The 23,767-nt window shown below is 42.3% G+C and overlaps 1 protein-coding gene across 4 annotated transcripts; it reads left to right on the forward strand.

The window, feature by feature from the left end:
• Positions 1-6,278: 6,278 nt before the first annotated feature.
• Positions 6,279-20,190, forward strand: LOC112542990 (T-cell-interacting, activating receptor on myeloid cells protein 1-like). Of its 4 annotated transcripts, XM_088142706.1 has the most exons (8): positions 6,279-6,920; positions 7,040-7,075; positions 9,699-10,001; positions 10,845-11,132; positions 14,677-14,733; positions 16,615-16,713; positions 17,929-17,966; positions 19,355-20,190. In XM_088142706.1, the coding sequence occupies exons 1-8, from the start codon at positions 6,890-6,892 to the stop codon at positions 19,511-19,513; spliced, it is 1,011 nt and encodes a 336-aa protein (XP_087998832.1). In that variant the 5' UTR covers positions 6,279-6,889; the 3' UTR covers positions 19,514-20,190. The 4 variants fall into 4 exon arrangements, with proteins under 4 accessions (XP_087998832.1, XP_087998830.1, XP_087998833.1 ...); XM_088142704.1 differs by having other exon boundaries at positions 6,279-7,075; XM_088142707.1 differs by lacking the exon at positions 7,040-7,075 and having other exon boundaries at positions 6,279-6,972.
• Positions 20,191-23,767: the final 3,577 nt, after the last annotated feature.

Raw genomic sequence — 23,767 nt, forward strand, 5'->3', positions numbered from 1 at the left:
GACTCTGTTAACAGAACCAAACTTTGAGTTCAATTAGAAAATGTGGTTCCTGACAGGCGTCTTACATACCCAATAGAGGCACTGTATCAAGATAGTATAAGGCACGTTAGATGCAACAGAAAAGGGTCACCTGCAGATGATATTACAATGAAGAAGGAAGTGAGAAGAAGGTTGGATCCTGGCCCCTACACCATGTAACATCTATCTCAATGATCTGGAGACCATATTACTTCAGGTTGAGGGCCGTTGTCCATCTTTAGCCAAAAGGAAAATTTGTGCTTTGTTATATGCAGCTGACGCTGTTCGTCTTTCACATACTAGATTGGGCCTGAAACACCTACTTGAGGCCCCAGTTAAGTAGTGCCAAGAAAATCAATTACAAATGAACTATGATAAAACTAAAATTTTGGTTTTTGGGAAAAAAGTTTAAAAGTGCATCTGACAAATTCAAGATCATATAATAACACACGTAGAGGATTTTAGTTATCTGGGCATTTTATTTGACCGTGCTCTAACCTGGCAACTTCATCGTAAGGCAATATTTCCAAAAGCAAAATCTACCACGACGGGCTTGCTTCGATATTTTTACTCAGAAGAAGGAAGATTTGTTCCCGCAGCAATAAAAGTTTTCAGTGCATGCCAAAATTGCATCACAAATTCTATATGGAGCTCCAATCTGGATCCCATTTGCTAATGATAATGAAGGGCATTATTTTGATACACAATTTTATATTCTATATATACACAATTTTATATTTTATATATATATATATATGTTTTACATCATGTATAACCATATCTGTAACAGTGAACTCTATTTTATTTCTAAAGGGTTAACTTGCTTTTGTTTTGTAAAGAGCACTGGTTTCTTTCTTCCCCCCTTATCTCTTTGCTGAATGCCCGATTGTCTTCGAATAAGCAATTAGCCGAGTACAAGCTGTTTGTTGTACCAAGCTTTTTGCAACAGTTGTGAGGCCCTGCATTCTAGAGAAAGATAAGAAAAATCTTGTATGCCATTCCCTTGGTAACCAGAAGAAAAAGTTACAGTTAAGTTTACCCTCCTAAGAACCACCTTTCACTTGCTCAGACCGTCCCAAAAATCCCTTGTATGGGTATGAGGGGATGTACTATCTGATTACAGATTTAAATGTCTATAAAGCCTCTGATGTTTGTTTTGTGAGGTGTGATTCCATCAACATCTCTTGTTAATGTGTTGATTGGGGTCACCCAGCTGTGTGTTGATCAAAATACATCTGCTATTCATCAGAAGTCTCATCTCAAGTCTTCTTATTGGCATTTTATTGAAACTTGGGAAATAAAAGTGCCATACAATAACATAGCACAATTGCAGGCAAATGTTTTAAGATCTCTTTAAGTGTCCCAAGCTCTGCTCCAAATTCTGTTATTCTCTTGGAAACTGGGCAATGCTCTTTGAAAACAAAGGCCCGGTTAAGCACTCTTAAGTTTTGGGGACAAATATACAGTATGTTTTTAAAAATAAGGAAGGATTCCTTCAGGAAATTCCAAATGAACCTTTTGTAGATATGCAGTTTAAGCAAGTGACTCAGAAAAATAAGTCAGATTGGCATTGATCCTGATTATTTGTTTTCCAGGGGTATGTCATCAGCATTTCATTGTATCAAACAGAGGTTATGGGATAACTCAGTACAGGAATTAACGACCAAAGCCAAAGTATCATGTTCACCTTTTGGCATTAATTACAGGTATATTTTCAACTCCGTAAATATTTGGAAAGCTTATATTTAAGTAAATACAGAATAGCTTTCTCAAAAGCCAGATTAACTGTATTGCCATCAAATATGCTATATGGAGACTTCAAAAAATTCCCATCTCTTAAAGACTTTGTCCCTGTAATGATACTGATCCTGAGACAGTGGATCGCATTTTATTGTACTGTGAATTTTGTAAGAGTCTTTGGCAGGAAGTTGTCTGGCCTATTTTTAAATCTAAACCAGGAAGGGATACTTCTGAGTATGTAAAAAGTTTACTTGCAGATGAAAATCCTGAGATTACAGTGGCAACAGCCAGATTTTTAACTATGGCTATAAAAACAGGTTTCTTAGTAACAAATCAGTGAGTTGGGCTTTTAAGTATATCATGTAATATTTATTAAATATGTTATCTGTTAAATTGCTTTCTTTAATGTCAACTCTAGATTATATTTGTAACTTGTTGTCGGACCTTTGGGCTGTAAATAAATGAAAATAAAATAAAATATTTAAGGTATGATCACTTTAAGTTAATGTAGATTTTAAAAATCATTTTATTAGATGTGCCATCTTGAGGAAATGGAACAGATAGATCTCCCACCTGGTGGGATTTTGCAAGCTGTTGTATTCAAAGTGGCATCTTCTGGCAAATTGTGGTCCGCACCTCCTGCTTAAAAGGCCCTCCTTGGATCTGATGGTATTTGAAAACGACTGCTCTATCTCTAATCCTTACTTCTTCGGGAAGGCTATTAAGGTTACGAAGAGAGATTATCTGGATCATTTTCTCTCAGAGTTCTGGCCTGGGCCTGGGATGAAGACAGCCCTGGCTTCTCTTCTTAGCACCTGGATGGAGGAGTGTGCCCTTTCTGGCCCTACTGGAGCTCACTGGCAGCCTCCGGTGCAATCAGTCAGACAGCCCTGTAGACTCTCTGTGAGAGCTGAAATTTTGAGGCAATGTTTTGCAGTGGCTCCACTCATTCCTTAGTGGGCAGTTCAGTTGGTGGGAGAGGGAGGGCAGGCCAGCTCAGTGGTTGCTCCTGTGTGGGGTACTGCAGTGTTCAGGTCTCTCCCCTCTCCGTGATGCCTCTGGGGAGGTCATCCATCCGTCTGGGGTATGGCATCAGCACTATGCTGAAGACACCCAATTCCATATCATTTCCCAAGGTCATGCAGGTGATGTTAGAAATGCCTTATCTCAGTATCTGGAGGCTGTCAGGATCTGGATGAGATAAAGGCTAAAGTTGAACCCAAGCAGGACAAGATTACTGTTTGCACATCAAAGTGCTGTGAGACTGGTGTTTTTTCTTAACTGGTGGCAGTCTTCCTGAAAGATTTTGGAATGTGATTTGGAGATCTCACAACAGTGACTATTGCCTTCCTCACTATCCAGGTAGACTACTATAATGCACTCTACATGGGGCAGCTTCTGAAGGCCACTTGGAAGATACAGCAGGTCCATAATACAATGGCCCACTTGTTGGTTGGCACTTCTCACCATGGGCCTATCGATTGGTGTGCTGGACTTTGTGCTGACTCCCATTGGGCTCAATCCAAGGGCTGGTCTCAAACTTTAAAGACCTATATGGCCTGGCACCAAGGTTCCTGCAGGGCTGTCTTCTCCAATCACCATCAGACTGCCTGATTTGTGCATCTGAATCAGGTGGGATACAAGATCATCATCATCATCACCACCAACAACAACAGAAACAACATCATCATCCTTGGTGAAACAGCTAGTGGCCTTCTGCTTTTGTGATGTGAGGGGGCTGAGAGTCAGGGTTGCTACTCTCTGGCTGGTGCACCTAAGTATGGAACAGCCTCTGTAAATGGTGAAAACAGAATGGAATCTTAGAGCTCTTGCTGAATGAATCCACGCCATTGGGTTCTCAGTTGCTGTGACACTTAGAGATGTTATTTTTTTATTTTTATTTTTGTGAGCTATAGCTCATTGCATCAGATGCATTCAGTAGCTCCCCATTTTTTAATTCAACTATGATTAACAAAGAATATTAAGTAACAACATTAACATAAATCCCAAATGCATAGAGAAAAAATATATACTACAATGTAAATAAAGAGACAGGTATTATACATGTAAAAATTTACCATATATGTACTGTATACTCTATTGCAATAGTCTGTTGCTATTGATGTAAACCATCAAATCCATCCAAGTTTGATCAAACTGTGGTTCCTGCCTCTGGTGTCTCATTATTTTAACTTTCTCTGTAATTTTTCTAACGTAGCAAATGAAGAGGCCCTGTTCATCCACATTTCAACTGTTATATTATCTAAAGTTTTCCAATGTTGGGCAATTATTATTTTGGCTGCTAAAATTAGATAGATACAGGCAGTCAATGGGTTAAGAATGAGTTCCGTTCCTAAGTCCGTCTTTAACTCAAATTTGCATGTAAGTTGAAATTTGTATTTATGCCTGTTACTAAATATGGTGGATGGTGTTCCCCTTCCTTGAGCTGACGAACTGCTGAAGCTGCGCAATGTTTTCATGAACCACTGAAAACAGGCTGTATGTTAAAAACTTGCAGCTTCAGCGGTTCATGAAAATATTGCGACATTGCATGGCTTCAGTGGTTTGTCCACTCAAGGAAGGAGAATGTCAGTCCTTTTGTCTCTGCAGTTGGCTACAGTTGGAGCAGAGAGAGGTAGGTAGACCACCTTGAGCTCTGAGAGGATGGGCAGGATATAAAGCTAACAAGGGAAAAAGTTATATCTGACATTTACCCTCTATCACAACTGATCCTGACATTGGATGAAGGCCTTCACCGTTTTGTGATCTTGGAGCAAATCTACCCTAGTTTGGAAAGCAGGCTTGAACTCTCCTGGGGTTGGGCCCTTCAAATCTCCCTCTCCCACCTCTTTTTCCCCAAAGAGCACATATGGGGGAATCTGAAGAGGAACGGGATCAGGCCCCCATGGTTTCTCTTCACCTTAGATCTGCTGCTGTGGATGGGTTATAGAAAAAGAAAAAGGAATCTAGCTTTGCTGTTCTCACAACATTCTTCAGTGGGCCAAGGTGTTGGGCGTGGAGGTCAACTACAGTGTGGGAACACCAAAAAGAAGTCAACTGACTCAGCCACGTAATCCCAGGGAATTAAATGTAGCTCAGACCAGGCCATGGACAGGCTTTAAAATCACTCTACCAAGTTAATTTGATCGTGGGACCATCTCATCCCACTCCATAGAGCCATCTTGCCCAACTAGCCAGAGGGGGCCCAAAGGCCAGCACCTCCATTACCAAACTCATTCCCAAAGCCTGAGGATGCAGGTGGATCCTCAGCTCAGCCCCACCTCCTGCTTGCCCTGATGCGAGGACAGCCCATTACCCATCCCGTGAGGGGAGCAATGCGTGAAGCCATCTTCTGCCTGCTCCAGTTCCCCATGAGGTCAACTTCTCCCTTCTTTTCCTGCTCTCCGTCAAAGCGGGGCTCTGCAATGGGGTGAGATGGCATTTTCTCTCTGCTCACTAGTCCCACCCCTCCTGAAAGGACCTTTGGAACAGTGAAATGCTGAAATATGGTTGGGCTTTGTTCTGTTTTTCAGTTTTGCTAGTGGTCTGGTGAAATGGTGAACTTGGGGGATTTTGCACAGTAACTTTTTTCTAGATAATGTTATTTTAATTTAGAAGGAGATCTGTCTAATTCTCCTTCTAGCTAAGTGACTGGAAGAATAGTGAAGGGTTAGTTCTTTCTTTCTCCCACCCCACCCCACCCAATTGGCCCACCAGTGGATGGCCTGGATGGGAAGACATAAAGTACGAAGGAGAGTGAATGGAGGGGGATTGCGCAACTGGCCTATTAACAGAGACCACAAGTCCTCTGGACCCATCCATGGAAGAGAAAGGGATTGGGAGAGGTGAAGAGGAGAGTAAGGAAATGGTACAAGTAGAGTATGTGGCCAGGCTATTGACAGTCTATAACCACAGAGGCAACACGTTTCTCATGCAGGGACTAGGTGGCCCCATCAGCGGAAAAGTCATTTTCATTCTAATCAGAACACAGAGGAATAACATCCGTGCATTGACTCCTCAGGGTTTGACATCCCCAATTTGTTCGCTATAAAAAGGCCCTTTGGGACCATAAACAAGTCTTCATTAGTTGCTTTTCCTGGTAAAAAGCCTCACTCACCCACTCACGTCTGCCTTCATTTTCTTCTCCCCTCGCCAGGTAACGGCCCCTCCTCCACCATCCCCACTATCCTCTACAGGCACCTAAGGATGAAATTAGCCATGCAGTTGTCCATCCATGAAGGGAAGCCAGGGAGGGATAGGACCCTTTATAGTCGCCGCAAGGGAGGGGGTGTGGTGGGTGAGCTTGTCCCAGTAGAGTAGCCTCTGAAGCCTGTGGAAGCTGGACTGAAGCAAGAGGTGGCACCAGACTCTGATGACAGGGGCTGGGGACTCTGCAGCCCTTTGGATGTTGCTGACTACAGCTCCCAGGATGCATCATACTTGATCCTTCATGCTAGAGCTGCTGGAAGTTGTATTCCTCAGAGATGCAGGACCATCTATTCTCCACTCCTGTAGTCACTGCTTGGGGCTTACTGAAGACTGGGTTTTTTTCTAAAATAGCAGGCTTGGATGCTTAAACATGCTCTGTGCAATCTTTCAAGTTTGTTGGTGTGCAATTTTCCTCTTCTTTACTGGACAGGCCATCATTCCCCAAGGATGTTGGTGTTTAAGTTACCACCATCCCACCCACCTTGGAATAGGTTTCCCAGAGGCTGGAGAAGGAGGAGGCACGAAGCAAGATGCTCTCCATTCCAGAGGCTGTAATCCTTTCCATGAGATAACTGGCCCCCTCGATACTGCTAAAGGGAAAAAATCATTAACTTATGCTGGTTCACCGTGAAGAATCCTCACAATTCTGGGTATGTGAAGCACATTGCTCCCTCTGGGTACATTTTATGCTTCTTCGGAAATATGAAACGGGATGTGGTTTTGCAGATGACAACTCCTGCTGCCTGTGGATGGCATTACTATAAGATCTCACAGAGTTCCTGTTCATGATTGCAAATTACCATATACGTAGTCCAGTCCTTGTTGTATTTTAGGAGGTACAAATCCTCAGTGGAGACCATTTCCTATAAAAGAGGAGAGCTGAGAAGACTGTACTGGGTGCAGAGCAGAGGAACCTTTCAAAATGAAGTTATCCCCCAACTTCCTCTTCCTGGGTTGGTATTTGACATGGAAGGGGAAGAGAATCGTATATGCTGCTTGACAGAGGTGGGAGACTCACAACTGCTTTGTTTGCTCAATTGCTTTGCCTCTAATGGCCTGATCTCCTTTCCAGGATGGTGGCTGGCCAGGCAGTGTTGGACCTCTAGAGGTGAGTCAGTATGGTTCCTTGCCCTCCTTTCCCTAAATGCTGAGAGGTTGTTGGGGGGCAGGGAGGCTTGACTTACCTGAGGTTGTATTCCTTGGAGGACATGGTCCTTGGGTGGTTATGGACCTTCTGAAATAAATGTTTACACCTGGAGGATTTAAGCTTAGACGGAGGTGTAAGGTAAGCACTCCAACAAGCAGTCACATCCATAGATGATTATTTTAGTCCTAGGCTTCAACGATAAGGTTCAGTCAGGGTATTTCTTTCAAAGGTCTCTTCTGCAGTGAAATTTGGGAGGAATCCTTTGCTCTTCAGGGCCTCAGGGGAGCATCTTTCCCAGTCCTACTTGGAAATGCCGTAACTGGATGGCTGAGTTTGTTTAATCTTTCTTTATCTGTTGTACCCTAGTGTGTTGTCAGTTCAAGTCACTTTAACTGAGTTAAACACGCGTCCAGGGTGCTCAGTCCACGTAATTAGATTATTAGATGCACCAGCTGAGCGACCAGGATAGCTATGCGTGAGTGCCCTTCTGCATAAGCATCACTGGGGGAGAACCGGCTGAAAAGAAGCTGCGGTGGGGTTTGTGTGTATCTTTGCTGCACTCCTGGTGTTTTGTGTGCACCTTTCTGTGTGCAGTTTGCAAGTGATGACCAGTAGTTGGCTGACAATCTGAATGATTTGCAGGGAATATTTGAATATTGTCTGATAAAACACTAATCTGAAAGTTAATGTACTGAAGACCAGGGGGGTTGTATTTGGCAAGGTAAATAGAGTGAAGAGCTGCAAGTGATGATGAAAAACTGTAGCAGGTAGACGAGTCTGTGCATCTTGGCAAAAAGCATTGCTATGGCTGAAATGGGAGGTGGGTTTATTTGTAGGACACCTCTCCCTGATCTCGGAAACATGATGGGGACCAGGTTCAGTTCCCCATTTCACATAGTTCCTTGCTGAAAAGAAAGAAGTATTGCTCACCATTAACAAACAGAATAAAATTGACGAGAGGCAGGGAAAATCCAGCCCCTTGCAATTGACTAGGGCAGTGTTTCTGCCTTCAAAATCCTTATAAAAGACCTTCCTTTCTATTCTTCTCTGTTCCTCTCCTTTTATCAGCTGGAAGTCAATGATTGTTGTTTCAAAAAGTCTTCCACAAAATTGTTCTCTATCTTCCTCATCCACAACAGTTTCCTAAAGATGGGGAAATGGAGGGAGAACTTTTAAGACCTGTAAGTCCTGGTAGAAGGCATATGGCTTGCTGTGAAGAATGAATGTCAGAAGTAGTGAAAATGGCAGTTTTCTACCAGAGTGAGCTTCTGCCCCCTTTTTCAAGAGGGATGGGGGGGGGGCAAGTTCTGTTCCTTTTGTACACTGACAATGTTACACACAATATGAAGCACATTGAGGTCTCATCATAAAGAAACAAGGTATGGGGATGAATTCACAGAAGGAACGTAGGAAGGATGAGCAAAGGTTGCGTTGAGAGGAAGGGAGGAAATAGAAGGAATTCTGATTTGATGGAGTGGGGCAAGAAAGTTTGTAGGAATAGAAAGATATGGAGCAATACATTGAATCATGTAGGTCTCAATAAGATTTAGTTGCATTTTCTTTCCTATTCCCTTATCTCCTACCTCTAATGAATGTTTCATGCTCTTTTTCTGTGCTTTCCATAAAGTTCCTCCCTGCACTGGGTGTGTATCTCACCGTGTCTGTTAGTCCTCCAGGCAAAAGGGAGTCCCGTCCAGTTGGGGTTTCAGATTTATGGCGCCCTTTAACTGTGTTCAGTGGATCCTAGTTCCTGAGCGAAGCATGGATGGGAAATTCCTCTAGAAATCCTATCCTGAGGCTGTTTAGTTTCAGACAAAAACTTTCCAAGCAGTGTATATGATGGGTGTTCAAAACATTTCAAAGCCAAATGCCTCCTTTCGAATTCAAATTACCACACTACGCATGCAGATCAGTCCGCTTTGAACTAAGCAGACTTCAGGGTTGGCTCATCATTAATGGAAATGTCCCTATTATAGAGAGAGAAGAGATGAAAGGGTTATCACAAAAAAAAAAAAAACCAGGAAGGCAAACAGAATCCAGTGCTGAAAAGCAGTTGATATGAGCAAGAGTCACTAACTGGTTTTGACCAGTAAAGGAAGTGGTGCAGAGGTTATATTAAAAAAAATGGATGTCATAATCTTTCCATGATGTCCCAGAATAAATAACAAATGCATGAGGTAGAACTAGAAAAGGTGAAGTATAAAATATTGAATAAACTGGAGGACGGTGATAGTGGAATAGGATCTTCCCTAATCTACATTCTGGGCTTAAACACGTCAACCTGTTTGCTAATCACTATTGTGGTATCATATCACCAAAAACTTCAACGATCTGAAAGCATGAAAAATGTTAATTAATGGCAACAAAATAGATATTATTGGAGGGTCTATTTTCTGGTTAAGGCTCCTGATGGTTATCATGCCTTCCAAAAAGCATTGGCCGCTCTTCATGAAGGAAAATTCTGCTTCTAAACACAGCAGACGTCTCGCTTTTTCCTTTGGTTGTTCCATTTCTGAGGAGGGGGATAAACGGATGCTCCATCATCCACATTTTATGCCGCTGATTTTTTTTTTTTCTTGTCCAGGTCAAACTCCCCCAGAGGCATTTATATCCATCAGCCCCAGTGGGATGGTGGCTCTTGGGGAAGAGGTCACCATCTTCTGCAGAAGTGAGGAGGAATTTCATGGAGACTTCTATCTCACCAGACATGAAACCTCATCTGATGGAGGGAAAACTGTAGCTACCAAGCAGGCAGAATCCAACAAGGCTGCATTTTCCTTGACCAATCTCAACCCATCAGATGGAGGCATCTACAGCTGTAGATCCCACCTGCGTGAAGACTATCAGTTCTCATCTCTCAGTGAGAAAGTCTATCTCAATCTAACAGGTGAGGTCTGCTCACTACTTGTTTCTTTTTCACACCAATGACACTGGAAAGAGTTCCACAGTTTTGCACCAGCCAAATATTTCCTTCCCCTGCCAGAAAAGCTCATGGGTAACTGGGCAAATTGCTCTCTATCAACCAACGTACTTATTGTTGGAGGAAATAAAAGGAGGAGGGAGCACTCTGCACACCACCCAGAGCACCTCTAAGAGAGGTGGGAAATAAGCCTTTCTAAGGCATGAATAAAAAACCACGTTGCTTTGACTAAAGCATCCATGCATTTTGCAATCTAGATTAAAATATGTTCTTTTTCTTGCCCTGGTGTGAATTATCTTCTTTCACAATCCTTGAAAGGCCAGATCCATATCTCTGTTGGACATCCGTGGGGGGTGGACAAAGAGGAGCAACTGATTATGTTCATGATTAGGTCAAAATGCAAATGTGATAATTTACATATTTACATCAGATGTTGTGATATCATGACCTAGATCTTCCATTCGTATAAAGACATCCTAACAGCTGCATCATCATTTTAACACCCTTTTGCTTTTACAGATGCCATTCATCTCTGTGAGCTAAAATTGTTTAGTATATCTCTGTGAAGACACAGAATGCAATCTATGGGAAATTTGGGATCTGGGATAGGATGATGGGGCAAGGGGAGACAATACAACAAGCTTTCTCATCAGCATTTGAGAAACAAGTATCTGAGAATGGAGAAGAGGATCCTTCTCTTGCAAAAAGATTGAAAATGGGAGGCGGAAGGGATGTTATTCATGGCTGAATCAGCAGGAGATATTTACCAACAAGGATCTCTGATTTTCACTGAATCCTTCCTCCTCCTAGATCCCAGCCTGACCAAGCCTTCCATCCAGATTAAAAATCAAGAAGAAAAGAGTCCAGAAGCAAAAATCTCCATACGGTGCAAGGGGACAAAAGACCTGGCTTTTGCTCTTCTGAAATCAAGGGAGCAGATAGCTTACAAGGCTGCAGAGCCATACAAAAAGGCAGTGGATTTTCTTCTCCACCAGAGGAGGTTGGAAGAGGCACAAAGTTATACCTGCCAGTACCACCACAAAAGCAGCCCCTTTGTCTGGTCAGAGCCCAGTGACCCGCTGGAGCTGCCTTGGGAAGGTATGATAGCAAACTCAGCATATTTCCTTTTCTTCATTCCCCCCATCAAAGTATCAGAGACGGACTGGATTTCTTGAAGACTTGGAACCAGGGCAGATCTCCTAGTAGAGGGTATCAGATAGGTTGCTGGTCATATAAATTAGGGCAGGAGTAGGTGACCTTCCTTGGGTCCGGGTCTACCTTGGGTCCTTTGAAATGTTTTGTGGAGGCAACCAAGTAAAGGCAGAGAAAGAAAAACATTGGCATGCAGGCTGACAGGTAGTTTCCCCTTTTTCGGTAGGCTATAGCGATAACATTAATCACCATAAGGGACTGAGAAGGAGGCAGAGATGCAGAAGGGTGTATAGACACATACTGCAATAGAGACCCGAGGCTTATCTGCACTCCCAGATTGTTCCACCACCAGTTTATAACAGATCATAACAATTGTACATATTGTAGGATATTGCTCAAATAGTGAGTCCTGGCAACGGTTGTCTGGCTTAAGCATAAAACAAGGAGATTTGGATGATAATATTTTAAAGTTATCCTTTGAGAGCAACTGCTCAAATTATTTGCCAACGACAAGGAAATACTCTAAGAGAAACAAGGAAGGGATGGTGGTGTTAGCAGTGTACGTATTCCTTGTGGGCACATGGATGTATGTCCAAACAAAATATTGGTTTTCAGTCACTCATTCTTTGTTAACAGTGCTTCTTGGGCCTATGTGGTGGTCCAAAGATATTCTGGGAATCAACCATATTGCTGGAGAATGTTGCTTTCTTTTGCTGTATTGGACATAGAGCCTTCCTAGCCCCAGGACAGTTATTTATGGTCACTTTCCACTGTATTGAGATCTTACAGAAAATAGGACAGAAAGGGAAAATAAGTTAAACACATCTGAGGTTATAGATGTTTTGGCAGATTTGAGGGCGGTAGGGATCATATTTCTGCATATATGTGGCCCCTGTTTTTCTTACTTAAATGTATTACATGGATTTTCAACATTCGTAATGATAACTTTGCATATCCATTTCCTACCATCTTCTGACTTGGATTGCCCCCTACACTTTGGTGTTCTCTTGATCTTTGCAACAAATTCTTATGGCTGTCATCTGAACTGGTTGGGTTCCAATAGACGTGAATATGTGTAGCTCAGGATTGAACTGTGGAGTCCTTGGGGTTCTCTGAGCTTGGTTGTTTTCCTTGCAAACGTTTCATTACCCAGCTAGGTAATGAACATCTTCAGTGCTAGGTGAAGCTAGCTTCAGAAGCTAGCTGAAGATGTTACCTAGCTGGGTAATGAAACATTTGCAAGAAAACAACCAAGCTCAGAGAACCCCAAGGACTCCACTGGTTGGATTCACAGAATTCCGGAGCTGAAAAATCCCACTAGGGCCATTGAGACCAACCACTTGCGCAGTGCAGAAATCAGTGACGTTTGCAGGGTCTGCTCAAAACAGGCAAGATGGTGCCTCAACAATGTGATCCAAGCGCCGCTCCTTTGTACGTATGTGCAATATTACCACACATAGAAATGGGGCTGGGCTTCAGTTGCAGTGGCACAACCACCGTCTTCTTTTTTGGACACCCCTGGCAGGAATTCAAATTAAATTATCTCAGGGAAACGGCTGCCTAGCTTTCACTTGAATACATCCAATGAAGATGGCTCACCACCTCATTGCTTCCACTGCAGAAGTGCTCTTACTGTCAGGAAGTTCTTATTGACGTTCAATCAAAATCCGTCTTCCTAGAACTTAACTCCATTATTCCAGTCTTGTGCTTTGGAATGAAAGGAACAGGTTTGACCTCCTTCTGTGTGAGATCCCTTCAAGTGATTTGAAACATTGTACTTTGAACTTCTTTTTTCAAGGCTGAACAATCAGATGGTCTTGTTCTCTCCTTCATCACTGCATGTATTGCACTTCTTCATGTTCTCTGTTCTTCCATTTCCTAGTCCTATTTTACTTATTAGATTTGAGCTCACCTTTTGCATAGGAGCTCAAGGCAACATGAATAACGCTCATGTCTATTTTTCCCCGTAGCAAAGACCATTGAGATAGATTGGGCTAGGAGAGAGTGACTGACCCAAAGTCATCCAGGCAGCTTCCATAGCTAAGACCCTCCCTGCTCCTAGCCCAGCAACTTCACCACTACACTACACTGGCTCTCTTACATTATGTACAGTATTTCCAATCCATTAATGCTTCTTCATAAAGTCCACGTGTATTTTCCTCCATTTTTTCTATGCCTCCCTTTTTCAAGTTATGTATTCTGATATTATGCGTTGTTGTGAGCATTTTTCTGGGCAGTTTCCCCTCATGTATCCATATTTGTACATATATGTTGAAGATGGGGACTCCACTGAATATTTGGAGAATTATGAAGGTCAGCATATAACTGTATTCTGCTTTGTTCTTACTTTGGGGAAATGCAAATGAAAAGTTCACATAAAAATGCAAACCTAGCCCGACTGCATCCCCCATGTCTGCTGTCATCAAATATTTCAACTTCCACTTTAAACTCAGTTCTCTGCTTTATTTCCCCAAAGCTTACAACACAGTCCTCAGCGCACATCCACACAATCAGCCTCCAGTCTGTCGAGTGGCAAAAAGTATGACAGCAGACGTGGGCTCTGCCCACAGAGCTGATCTCTGCTCTCCTCCAGCCACAGGGCTGACAAGTGCTGCTGCCCTGCCAATTGTTCCCCATAGCATGGGCTGGAGTGGGGGAGGAGTGGGTTTTGATAGGTAGCTAGAGTAGTGGGTTTAGCCATCCTTCAGAACCTGATCTGTGGGGTGGGCATTTTCCACCTCTCCTCTTTTATTGGAAAGCCTCCCCTCATCCCACCAGTTCTACCTGTGGGTTGGGTGGGCTTCCTCCAGAAAGCAGGAGAGCCTCACCTACCTCACCAAGGAGTCCAAATGACCTGCAGATGATTTCTCACTTGCTCTCTCGTTCACTTTCTTGCTCGCTCTAACACTTGCTCTTTCACTCTTTTGTTCCTTCCCTCCCTCTCACTTACCTGTCTCTCTCTCATTTTTTCTCACTCTTCTACTTCTCCCACTCTATCACTCTCTCACTAACCTGCTCATTTGCCTTGGCCCTTCTTCTCCCTCATCTTCCTTGCCCTCTTGTTTGTCTTTCTCATTTGCTCATTGTCTGCCTCCGGTACTTCTCATGCTCATTCCTTCATGTATTCACTCTAATGGTATATGGGAATGACCTTGGGAGACAGGAGGAAGAGATGCAGACTGGACAACAGGCATGTAAAAGCTGTCTCAGCCCACAGAAGAGGGTAGGGCATGGGAACACTTCAGAAGGAATCCTCTCTAGTTTTCCAGAGAGTAAAAAGAGAGGAGGGGAGAAATACTTTCAGATTTGCAAGATTGATGTTAGCCCTGCAAGGTAGTCCAGAGAAGAAGCACAACCACAAGTACTAGCTCTATCTTTATTGTTGCAAACATGCAGAAAGAACCTTGGTATTTGCTATGTGATTTCATGAGAAATATTATTGAAATTCAAAGGAAGAAATTAATCTTTCTTGAATCCTGACTGTTTCTAGTTTCCAAGACGAGCAAGCCCACCATCAAGACAATACCCGGAGGGTCCAGTGCTTCAGGTAGGCATCTCCCCATAGAGTCCCAGGGGCTAAGAAATGATCTGACTTTGCCCTTCGTAAATACAAATGAGGACCGTTTTGATCAAGATTGATATTAGCCCTGTGCGGTAGTCCAGACAAGAAGCACAACCAGGAATATTTGCTCCATCTTTATTGTAAGGTTACATCAACAGAATCTTGCAAGGCTGAAAGCATTTCTCCCCTCCTTTCCTTTTACACTCCAAAAACTAGGGAGGGACCCGTCTGAAGTGTTTCCCATGTCTCCCTTTCTGTGGACAGAGAAATCTTTTACATGCCTGTTCTCAGTCTGTGGCTCTCTCTCCTGTCTCCCAAGGTCATTTTCACATACCATTACATTTGCACACTCTCTTGCTGACTTGCTCTTGTCTAAAAACAGCCAACTGACACTGGTGGGATGACTCACTGCTTCACCAGCACCGCTCCACCACACAATTTGCCTGCCACCCAAGGGTTTGTTTTCTTCCTTTCTTTTTTCTTTTGCCACATGTCTAGCATGTGAGAGTACTAGATCTGTGCAAAAAAAGGAGCTACAGTAGATAAGGAGATTAGGAGCTCCTTTAATGCCTAACAAGCATATTGTGAGGCACTGACCAAGCATTACACAGGCAGAAACCCAGTGCCTGATCACATCTGCTCCCAACAAGCCAAAATGGACATGGAGAGAAGTCACCAGTGACTGAAGAAAAGGAGGGGAGGTGTTCCTGGCAGCCCCAAAGGGCCATCAGGAGCTCAGAAGATCTCAGTCCCTGCTTCATCATCACCACAGTTGCTGCCAAAGTGCCACATATGAGTAGGTGAAAATACTACTTTAACTTTGAATTTGGTAAATCTAAAGTTAGGCACCCTTGGCTATGGGTGGGAGAGAGTAAAGCTAGGCCATGAGGACGTGTCCTTCAGGAATAGTTAGCCAGGCATCTTCAAATCTATCTTAGACAGCTGTGTATAAGTGTCCTCGGTTGACTTGCCCTGTCTCAGTTACTTCATTTAAAAATGCTTATTATAAAGGATTTTCTCCCTTCTTCCCCAGTTTCAAATCCCTCCTTCTTAACTACCCAAGATGGTTTGTCTATCCAAATCTCAGCAGATTGCCATCACCACTGTAAGGGGCAGGTGTTACTGAACCACAATCCAGAAGCCACTACTGCTATGTCAGTGAGAAAGGATGCTCAAAAGTTTATTTCAGCAATATCTGAAAAGTTTCAAGTTTCCCACCCTGATTTATCCATTCATCAGGACATATCATATTCACATATTCTTATAAAATCAAACAGGGATGTGATGACTTGGTTTGAAGAGTTAAAGGTACAAAACAGCAAATGAAAAGAATGATTTTTTAAAAATTTTACAGTAATCATGTATTGCATCTTATAAATATTGTAGGAGAGTCATGTTAGCCTATAGTAGCCAGATATTTTTTGGATCTGATACAGAAACTCAGAGACAGCATGGCAGTTTGAAATAAAAGATGGTGGGAAGTGAAACATAGGGACGAAAAATTTCAAAAGACCATATTCCTTCAGCCAACTTTGCCCAACTTATGAGCTTCCAAGTGTGCGTGGAAATGTGTGTGTGTGAAAAAGAGAATGCATGGGATGGATTGAGAACTGTGTGGGAAAAGAGCTCCATTGAGAGAAACCAACAGACTGATTTAAGAATCATGGTAGCCTTTTCTTCCCCACTGTCAATAGATGGTGTGGAAAAGCCATAACTCTATTTTAGAGCACATACTTTGCCTCCTGAGGATCCCAGTTTCAATCAGTGTCATCTGCAGAAGGGTGAGGAGGAACTTCTAGAGGAAACTCTGCAGGAGATGAACCTCTAGAGGAGCAGCAGGATAATGCAAGTGTTTTGGCTTTACAGGTGTTCCGAGCCCATACTTATGGGGAGGTATTGCTGCAAGCCTTTTCCTGCTTATCTTGTTGCTATTGGTCTTTGTATGGTACAAAAAAAGGAGAAAAGGTAAGTGGGGATGATCTAGTAATAAACACGGTTACAGAGTAATAGATGAGTAATATTCTACATACCATGCTAAACATGGTATATAAAGCTCACAGGATGAGCGCGTTGCCTCCATTTTCACAGAACAGCACAAAAAAGCTTCTCTGCAAAAGCTGATTCATTAGTGCCAGAAAGAGAAGTTGGTCCTTTTGAAAGCAAAGTAAGTTTCTACACCTTGTGGCTTAAGAGAATCTTGAAGCTTGCTGGCAATAGGTGATAAAACATGAAAACGTTGAAAACTGGCCCAGGAAGATTTCTGTTCATCCAAGGGAAGGGACGTGTATATCTTGTTTTCTCTTTTTGCAGAGTGAAAGAGAATTAAGAAAAACCAAATAGGGAGATGAACTAGGCTGGCTTAAAGAAGTTGAAGAAATGCATAATGGTCATTACATTTCAAAACTTTCCATCTTTAAACTGGCTTAAAAAGTGGCTTACAACAATATTTAAAAGCAAAAGAAGCCATCTGATGAAGGAGAAATGCAAAATTAAGAAATCTGCACAATAAATCAGCAGCACAATATAACATTTGCAACATTTTGAATAAAAAGAAGAGACTTAACCTCATGCCTGATTTCAACCATGTGGCAGCAGCAAACCTCTCCAGGGAGGAAATTACAAAACTCGGGTGCAAAGACCTAGCGTGGGAATTGGGATGAAAAAGCCTAGTGTGGGAATGGGTAGAATTTGCTTTAACTGCAGGCTTCATAGGAAAAGTCCTCCAGGTACACCAGCCTCTCTAACTAGAATAATATGAAGGTCTCAGCAGCTGTATTTTGAAAAACAGAGCAAGTTTTTAAACACTGGAGCTGAATAATTATTAAAAAAATAATAAACTTGTATGTCACCCAACTCTCAACAACTCTGGGTGACTCACAACAATCAAACAAAGAAATTACAACAAAATCAGTAAAAGATAAGAATCAAGATAGAAGATGGCAAATGCGATGAAGCCAAAGGCCTGGCTGAAGAAGCAGGTTTTCACGGCTCTTCTAAACGCAACAGCAGAGGGAGGGCCATCCTGGCAGAAAACTTTTCTGCTATACAGTAATCAGCCCTGATGGAGACTCAGTCGCTGAAGAATTTTGAGAGTTAGAATACTTTGGAAAGGAGCAGCTGCTATGATTTTAATGAGATACAAGTTAGGCAAAGGATCTCACAGGTGTCTCTGATCCACAGGCTCCATAACCAACGAAGACAACCCAGCGGTGAGCACGGTAAGATATTTCCTTCCATGCGTGTGCCTTCCTTCTTTGCATTATCTCATCAGATCCAGATGTTAGAACAGGAATGCCTGTTGTATGCCTCCCCGAATCCTTCCAAAGTTATCTCGCAATTCTCAATTTCCATTTGATATAAGGAGGACGTTATTAAATGCACGCAGAGTAAACATATTGACAGTAATTAACTGATGACGTTCAACATTAACTACTAAACCATTGATTTTTTGCCCTGGGATCACTTGCTTTGGGGAGCGTGGCTTGAAGAATGACATTTGAGCTTGAAGGTGGTTGGGCATCTTTGACTTAGAATTTAAGAAACTGCCCCACTTAAGGAAATTGGTGGCATTCAATTCATAATGACATCATGGGAGTAAGTGAGTGGGTAGACATAAGTGTGCATATGAATACTCTAAGCTCAGAAATGATCCACTAACAGAAAGGAGGCTAGATCTGACCATTCTTGTTCGAGGCAGGACTAACTCCCCTTGTCTCATGCAAACCATTTATCAGGGAACTTGTGGAATGGGAAAAATGGGGATCCTGTTCCCATACAGCCCTGTGCCACTGAGCAACTGCACAATTTGGCCCAATTTCTCTGAAGCCAAAAAGGTTCCATTACAGGGTTCGTGCAAAAATGGGAGTTCTCTAGCTCTCTCTCCCAACTGGAAGTACAAGCACTGTGTGGATACATGTGAGGGTCCTAAGAACAGGAATCTGGCCTGAGCAATGAGCAGTGATTAGTGAATCCATTTTTTTTTTAGCTATAACAGAAAGGAGGTTTATTTACAAGAAATATATGATAGGGTCAGGTAAAAGCTAGCACCTTCATCCTATCAGAAGGAGAATGAAAGAGCATATGCTCCATTTGGGGGTCTCTGGGAACAAAAGTCAAAAGAAGTGATCTGAGATCAGCCGGCAGAGTGATGGACAAAGGGAGGACAAAGATCTTGCTATTTAGATCCCACTGTCCCTAGTAGATCGTAGGTTGTGAGTAGCTAAAGAATCACTGCATGTAATGGGAGTAGGAATAACCTTGAGGAACAGGAGGAAGAGCCGCAACCAAGACAGGGGTCAGATAAATGAAATGTGAGTCCAAGGCAGAAGTGTAATTTGAGAAAGTGTCTCACATTTGACCCTCCCTAGCTCTCACAAATAGGCAGGAAGCTCATTGAGATTGGCAAGATTCTGTTATTGTGACCTTATAATAAAAGTAGTATTAGTATTCATAACTTTGGTCTTCTAGTCTGGTCTACCTTGAAGAGCTGACATCAATCTTGCAGGTTTGCAGTGCCAAATTCTTTTCTTTGGAGAGACCACCTGATTTGTTTGCTTTGCAAAAGAGGGGGAAAGTATGCCGTCTAAGTTTTTCTTCTTTTTTCCAGGCCTTAACAGCTGATGCTGGAGAACACCTGGATGAAGTCTCCTATGCTGTTTTGCATCACCAGCCACAGAAAACCCAACAGGCCACCAATCCTGGCAAAACCTCTGAACTTTGCTTATATGCAACAGTGGCCACAACTACAACTGCAAAGAAGCAATAGGCAGAACTTTTCAGGCATGGATGTCGTATTATAGGACCTTGGGGGACTTGAGTCAAACATTACCAAGAACGGCTTATTTTTATTTCCCCACAGTCATGCAGATAGACATGTAACTGTAGATGCCAAATATAAGGGCCAGATCTTACCGGTGGCTCCAGAAATGCGATCATCAGAATGCTCTTGACTACAGTACTTAGGACAACGGTGGAGACTGGTGAAGCAATTCACTCTGTGAAACCATCAGGTGCCATGGAGCAGTAGTAGAAGCCATGTGGAGCATTGGAGTGCTGGCATATGGGAGGTGGTTCCCTGGGCATTGAGGCACACGCTCTTCGCATATCACTCTTGCATCCATCAGTAAACTCACTTATAGGAAATTGAAGGAAGTTGTTGACGCTGAAATCTACTCCTGATCTGTGGCAATGGTTCCTTCCCATATGCTCTTAGTCAATCTTTGAATTAGTCTTTTTTGAGCAAAGTGGCCAGGACAAAGATTTTCAAAAAGTGTTGTCATATTATTTATAACACAGCTTCCAGGCCTTTTTCCCCTTGTCCTTTCCCCTCTTTTTCACTGTTGTACTTGTCCATTTTTAAGACTCTGTTGATCTTTTGATGCTATTGCATGCCTTTGTATTTTAATTTCCTTCATTGGTTTGTCATAATAAAATAAATCTTGATTGCCTCTGATTGTATGTCAGAGCATTGCTTATAACTGCCAGCTAGTGGGTGCCGGGAATGGAGTAGTGTGAGTGTGACAGCCCACAGGAGGCCACACTGGGGCAGAATACTCTCCTTTGTGAATCTGTCATGGAGGCGTGAAGGCCAGTCACCCAAACAATACTTTTGTTTTAGTGACCTGATGAGTAGAACCTGAGAATAGGAGTTAGCTTAGTTTCTCATAGGAAGACTTCCCTGTAGGAGAGAGAAGAGAGGGCTGTTGAGCTGGCAAAGCAGGGTGGACACAGCATAGATCCACATTTTCTGCTTGCCCCATCACCAGTCCTGGCCTCTCACCAATTCCTGAGTGCAAGAACGAATCTGTTTCATATTCTCTTCTGCCTTGATCCTGAAATGCAGAGGGCATTATTTCTGAGTTCCCCCTACATGGAGATATTGGGGTGCATATTAGCTGTTCAAGAGCACACACCCAGCCTGCTGAGTTTGGCTGCACAAGGAGTTTCAGTTTGGACTGATCACTTGTGAACTTTGCAGGAATCAGCCTTAGTGAGAGAATGGCTATTTCCATCTCTCTTGCATTTTGGAGAATGCAGATTTTCAATTCCCTTTACAGGTATAGGAAATAACCAGTTTAGTCTCATTGATGAAAACAACATGGAAAGGCTCTTATTTTGTGCAAAGATATAAGCTGGGCTGCTATAGTGTGACTCAGCTGAAGATGTCTTGTTGAAATATGTGCAACTGTATTTCCCCCCCATGTGATTTTTTGGGCTTTGACAATCTGAAATTCAGCCTCATTGCTGTGTGTCTTAACTGTAGGGTAGTTTATAATTTGAGCAGAGGTTTCTTTCATTAGAATGAAAGTCAATGTTACTGGGATACACTGAGATGGAAGGTTGGGGATAATATTGTCCTGGATAAGAGAAGAACAAGAGAGACTTTATAACATGGAGAACCTAGAAGCAGTTGTTTGACTGTGTAATGTGGGAGAGATTGGTAGGTTATATATATAGCCACAATAGATCTGCTGTTATTTCTGGTTACTCTTAATGGACTTTTGTTGATCAGGAATGAAATGATGAGATTTTTAAGGATTTGTTTATAGATAAGACATGGGATATGTTGAAGAAGAGATCATTTGTTGTATTTTAAGAGAAGGTGATAAGCTACTAAAATTATGGATACTTGTGATGAAGGGGGAAGTCATTTCTTTATATATTTCTTTTCTTTTTCTTTACTATATTCTTATTTTTTCTTCTTTTCTATTTCTTTTCTATTTTCTTTTCCTTTTCTGCACCTTCTACTTTTTTACTTTTCTATTTATTTTTCAGTTTGTAAAAGATGTCACCTCCATCTTCAGTTCGCTGTTTCTTTTCCAGAAGTCCTTCCTGCAATATACAGCATTCCTGTAATCCCCGCCATGCCTATTTCCTGAGCTGTCTGAACAATGTGTGATGGGATTTCTGCCCTTTCACTACATTTTACTACCGTTTTTTCAACATCAGAAGTGAGGCAGGCATTAACTGTGGGTGGCCAGCTGGAGGTCCCTGTTCCGCCTCTTTGTGTACTTTTCTTAGACCCAGGAAATACACACAATTGCTTTGGTTGCTGTTTGTGTTCCAGGGAAGGGAACAGAGACATTTTACCTCAAGGTGCACAATCAGGAGAAGGTTTATCTTCCCTTTGTTGCTGTTTATAATGGACTCCAGCAAAATGTTCTACCTCTCCTGCTGTAGGACAGTTTTACACTAGGAGAACTGATGATAATTACAATATAAATAATCTATCTGTCTATCCTATCCTATCCTATCCTATCCTATCCTATCCTATCCTATCCTATCCTATCCTACTACAGTAAATTACTATCATTTATTAAATCATACTATGCTAGACAAGACCATATGATATCATTGAACCGATAACAGACTTGTAAAAATACCGCCACCCTCCCATCCCCCCCCATCAAATATTCCGGCTGAACATTATTATTATAGAAAGGTATGGAGGAAGCCGTTCCCTAGGTGGCATCTCTTCACCCCATCTCCCAGGGTCTTTCCCACATACCATTACATCCAGTCCCAACCCTTGACCGTCCTACTGTCCTCCTTCGCAAGAGACAATCAGCATATTGTGCTCATAAACAATATCAGGTCCACATTATATTGATTCCATATCAGGCAGACCTGGCTATTATGATAGCTACTCTTGCCAAAGATGCTGTTCCTGGACCTTCTTTTCTGTGTACAGATCATCTCATTTTAGTCCCAGGAGTACAACAATCTGAGAGAGAGAAATGGATTGGCTGTTAGATGTTGCTTTTACAATACACCATTCTCCCACTTCTCCTTCCATCACACTATATCCCATAATATTCCTAAGGATTTCCTAATTCTGGAAGTAGATGGGGAGATCAGGGCTGCAGGGAGGCAAAAAGAATGCCCCTTCTCTTGCATGAAGTCTCTTCTCTTCGAGGAAAGCATCCAGACTGCAATGCAAGCTGAACTTTTCACATTGCAGGTTGAGCCATGATTGAAAATGTGTTGAAATGCTTCCCCTAATTTATTTATTTATTTGTGCATATTTTTATACTGCCCATTTCCAAGGATAGATCATGTCAGAGGGCGGGTCAGGATAGGAGCTGATACAGACCCACACACGGCCAGCTCTTAAACAAAGGAGGGAAATTATTCTAAACACTAAGATTCTTATACAAATACAATAGTGTGAGCTCATATATACAAGTGAAAATATAATTTACAAAACCTATATTCAGAACAATGTCTATAGGTACCTATCATGGAAGGAATATGCTACTTCATTCCCACCCTCCCAACTCTCTTTCCCTCACTTTTGCTTGTGCTGTATTTCGGCTTCCTTCATCCTTCCTTATCGCGATGGCTGATCCTGGGATGTCTGTAAGAGATCTCCTGGCTATCTTGCTGCCAATCAAAGCCTTTAATTCACTCAGCTCCACTGCCCAGTACTGAATCTCCTCAGACACCACACAGTCTGTTCTCCCGGCCTCTCCACATGTTCACGAGCCACTCCAGGGTTTCCTTCCCGGTCTTCCTCCTCGTCTTACGGCTGGAATCTCTCGACTTGCAGGCTCCGCTTCGCTCCGTGTCTGCCAGGAGACGTCCTCTCGAGCAGCACGTCCTGCAACACTGCAATAAACAAAAAAGAAAAAACCCTTTCTCTGAGCAGATAACAGGATACTAGAAACAGAACTTGAGGAATAGAAACAGAATGGTTCATTCATTGATGAATAAAATACTTTAAACATAAAATACTGAAGTTTTATCTATGAAATATCGAGCGGTTGAGTGAATATATCATTTAGTTTATGTGAATATAAATGTATATAAGTAAAATCGTACATTGGTCAGTGACTAATAGAATATAACAAGAAAGATAAAACCTAGGAATGATGCAAGAGACAGAATGAACATTTGCATTAATAGAATCAGAGCATTAAGAAAATAGTTTCCTGCGTAAGGCAGAAAAATGTGTGACTCTCCTGGTAGTGTTAGTGTCTGACAGCAAGGAAAAAGTAAGATTTACTTCCAAAGACTCACA

The sequence above is a fragment of the Python bivittatus genome, unplaced genomic scaffold, assembly GCF_059951505.1.
Source record: "Python bivittatus isolate LINGU-HERP-01145 unplaced genomic scaffold, Pbiv_v1 ctg000440_np1212, whole genome shotgun sequence".
NCBI lineage: Eukaryota > Metazoa > Chordata > Lepidosauria > Squamata > Pythonidae > Python > Python bivittatus.

What these genes read in the sequence shown, in the direction of transcription:
- LOC112542990 (XM_088142704.1), top strand. Translation starts at nt 6,934, where the DNA reads ATGGAAGGGGAAGAGAATCGTATATGCTGCTTGACAGAGGTGGGAGAC. An exon ending in GCTGGAGCTGCCTTGGGAAG is followed by an intron (nt 11,133 to 14,676) that starts GTATGATAGCAA and finishes GACTGTTTCTAG; the next exon opens with TTTCCAAGACGAGCAAGCCC. An exon ending in ACAACCCAGCGGTGAGCACG is followed by an intron (nt 17,967 to 19,354) that starts GTAAGATATTTC and finishes TCTTTTTTCCAG; the next exon opens with GCCTTAACAGCTGATGCTGG.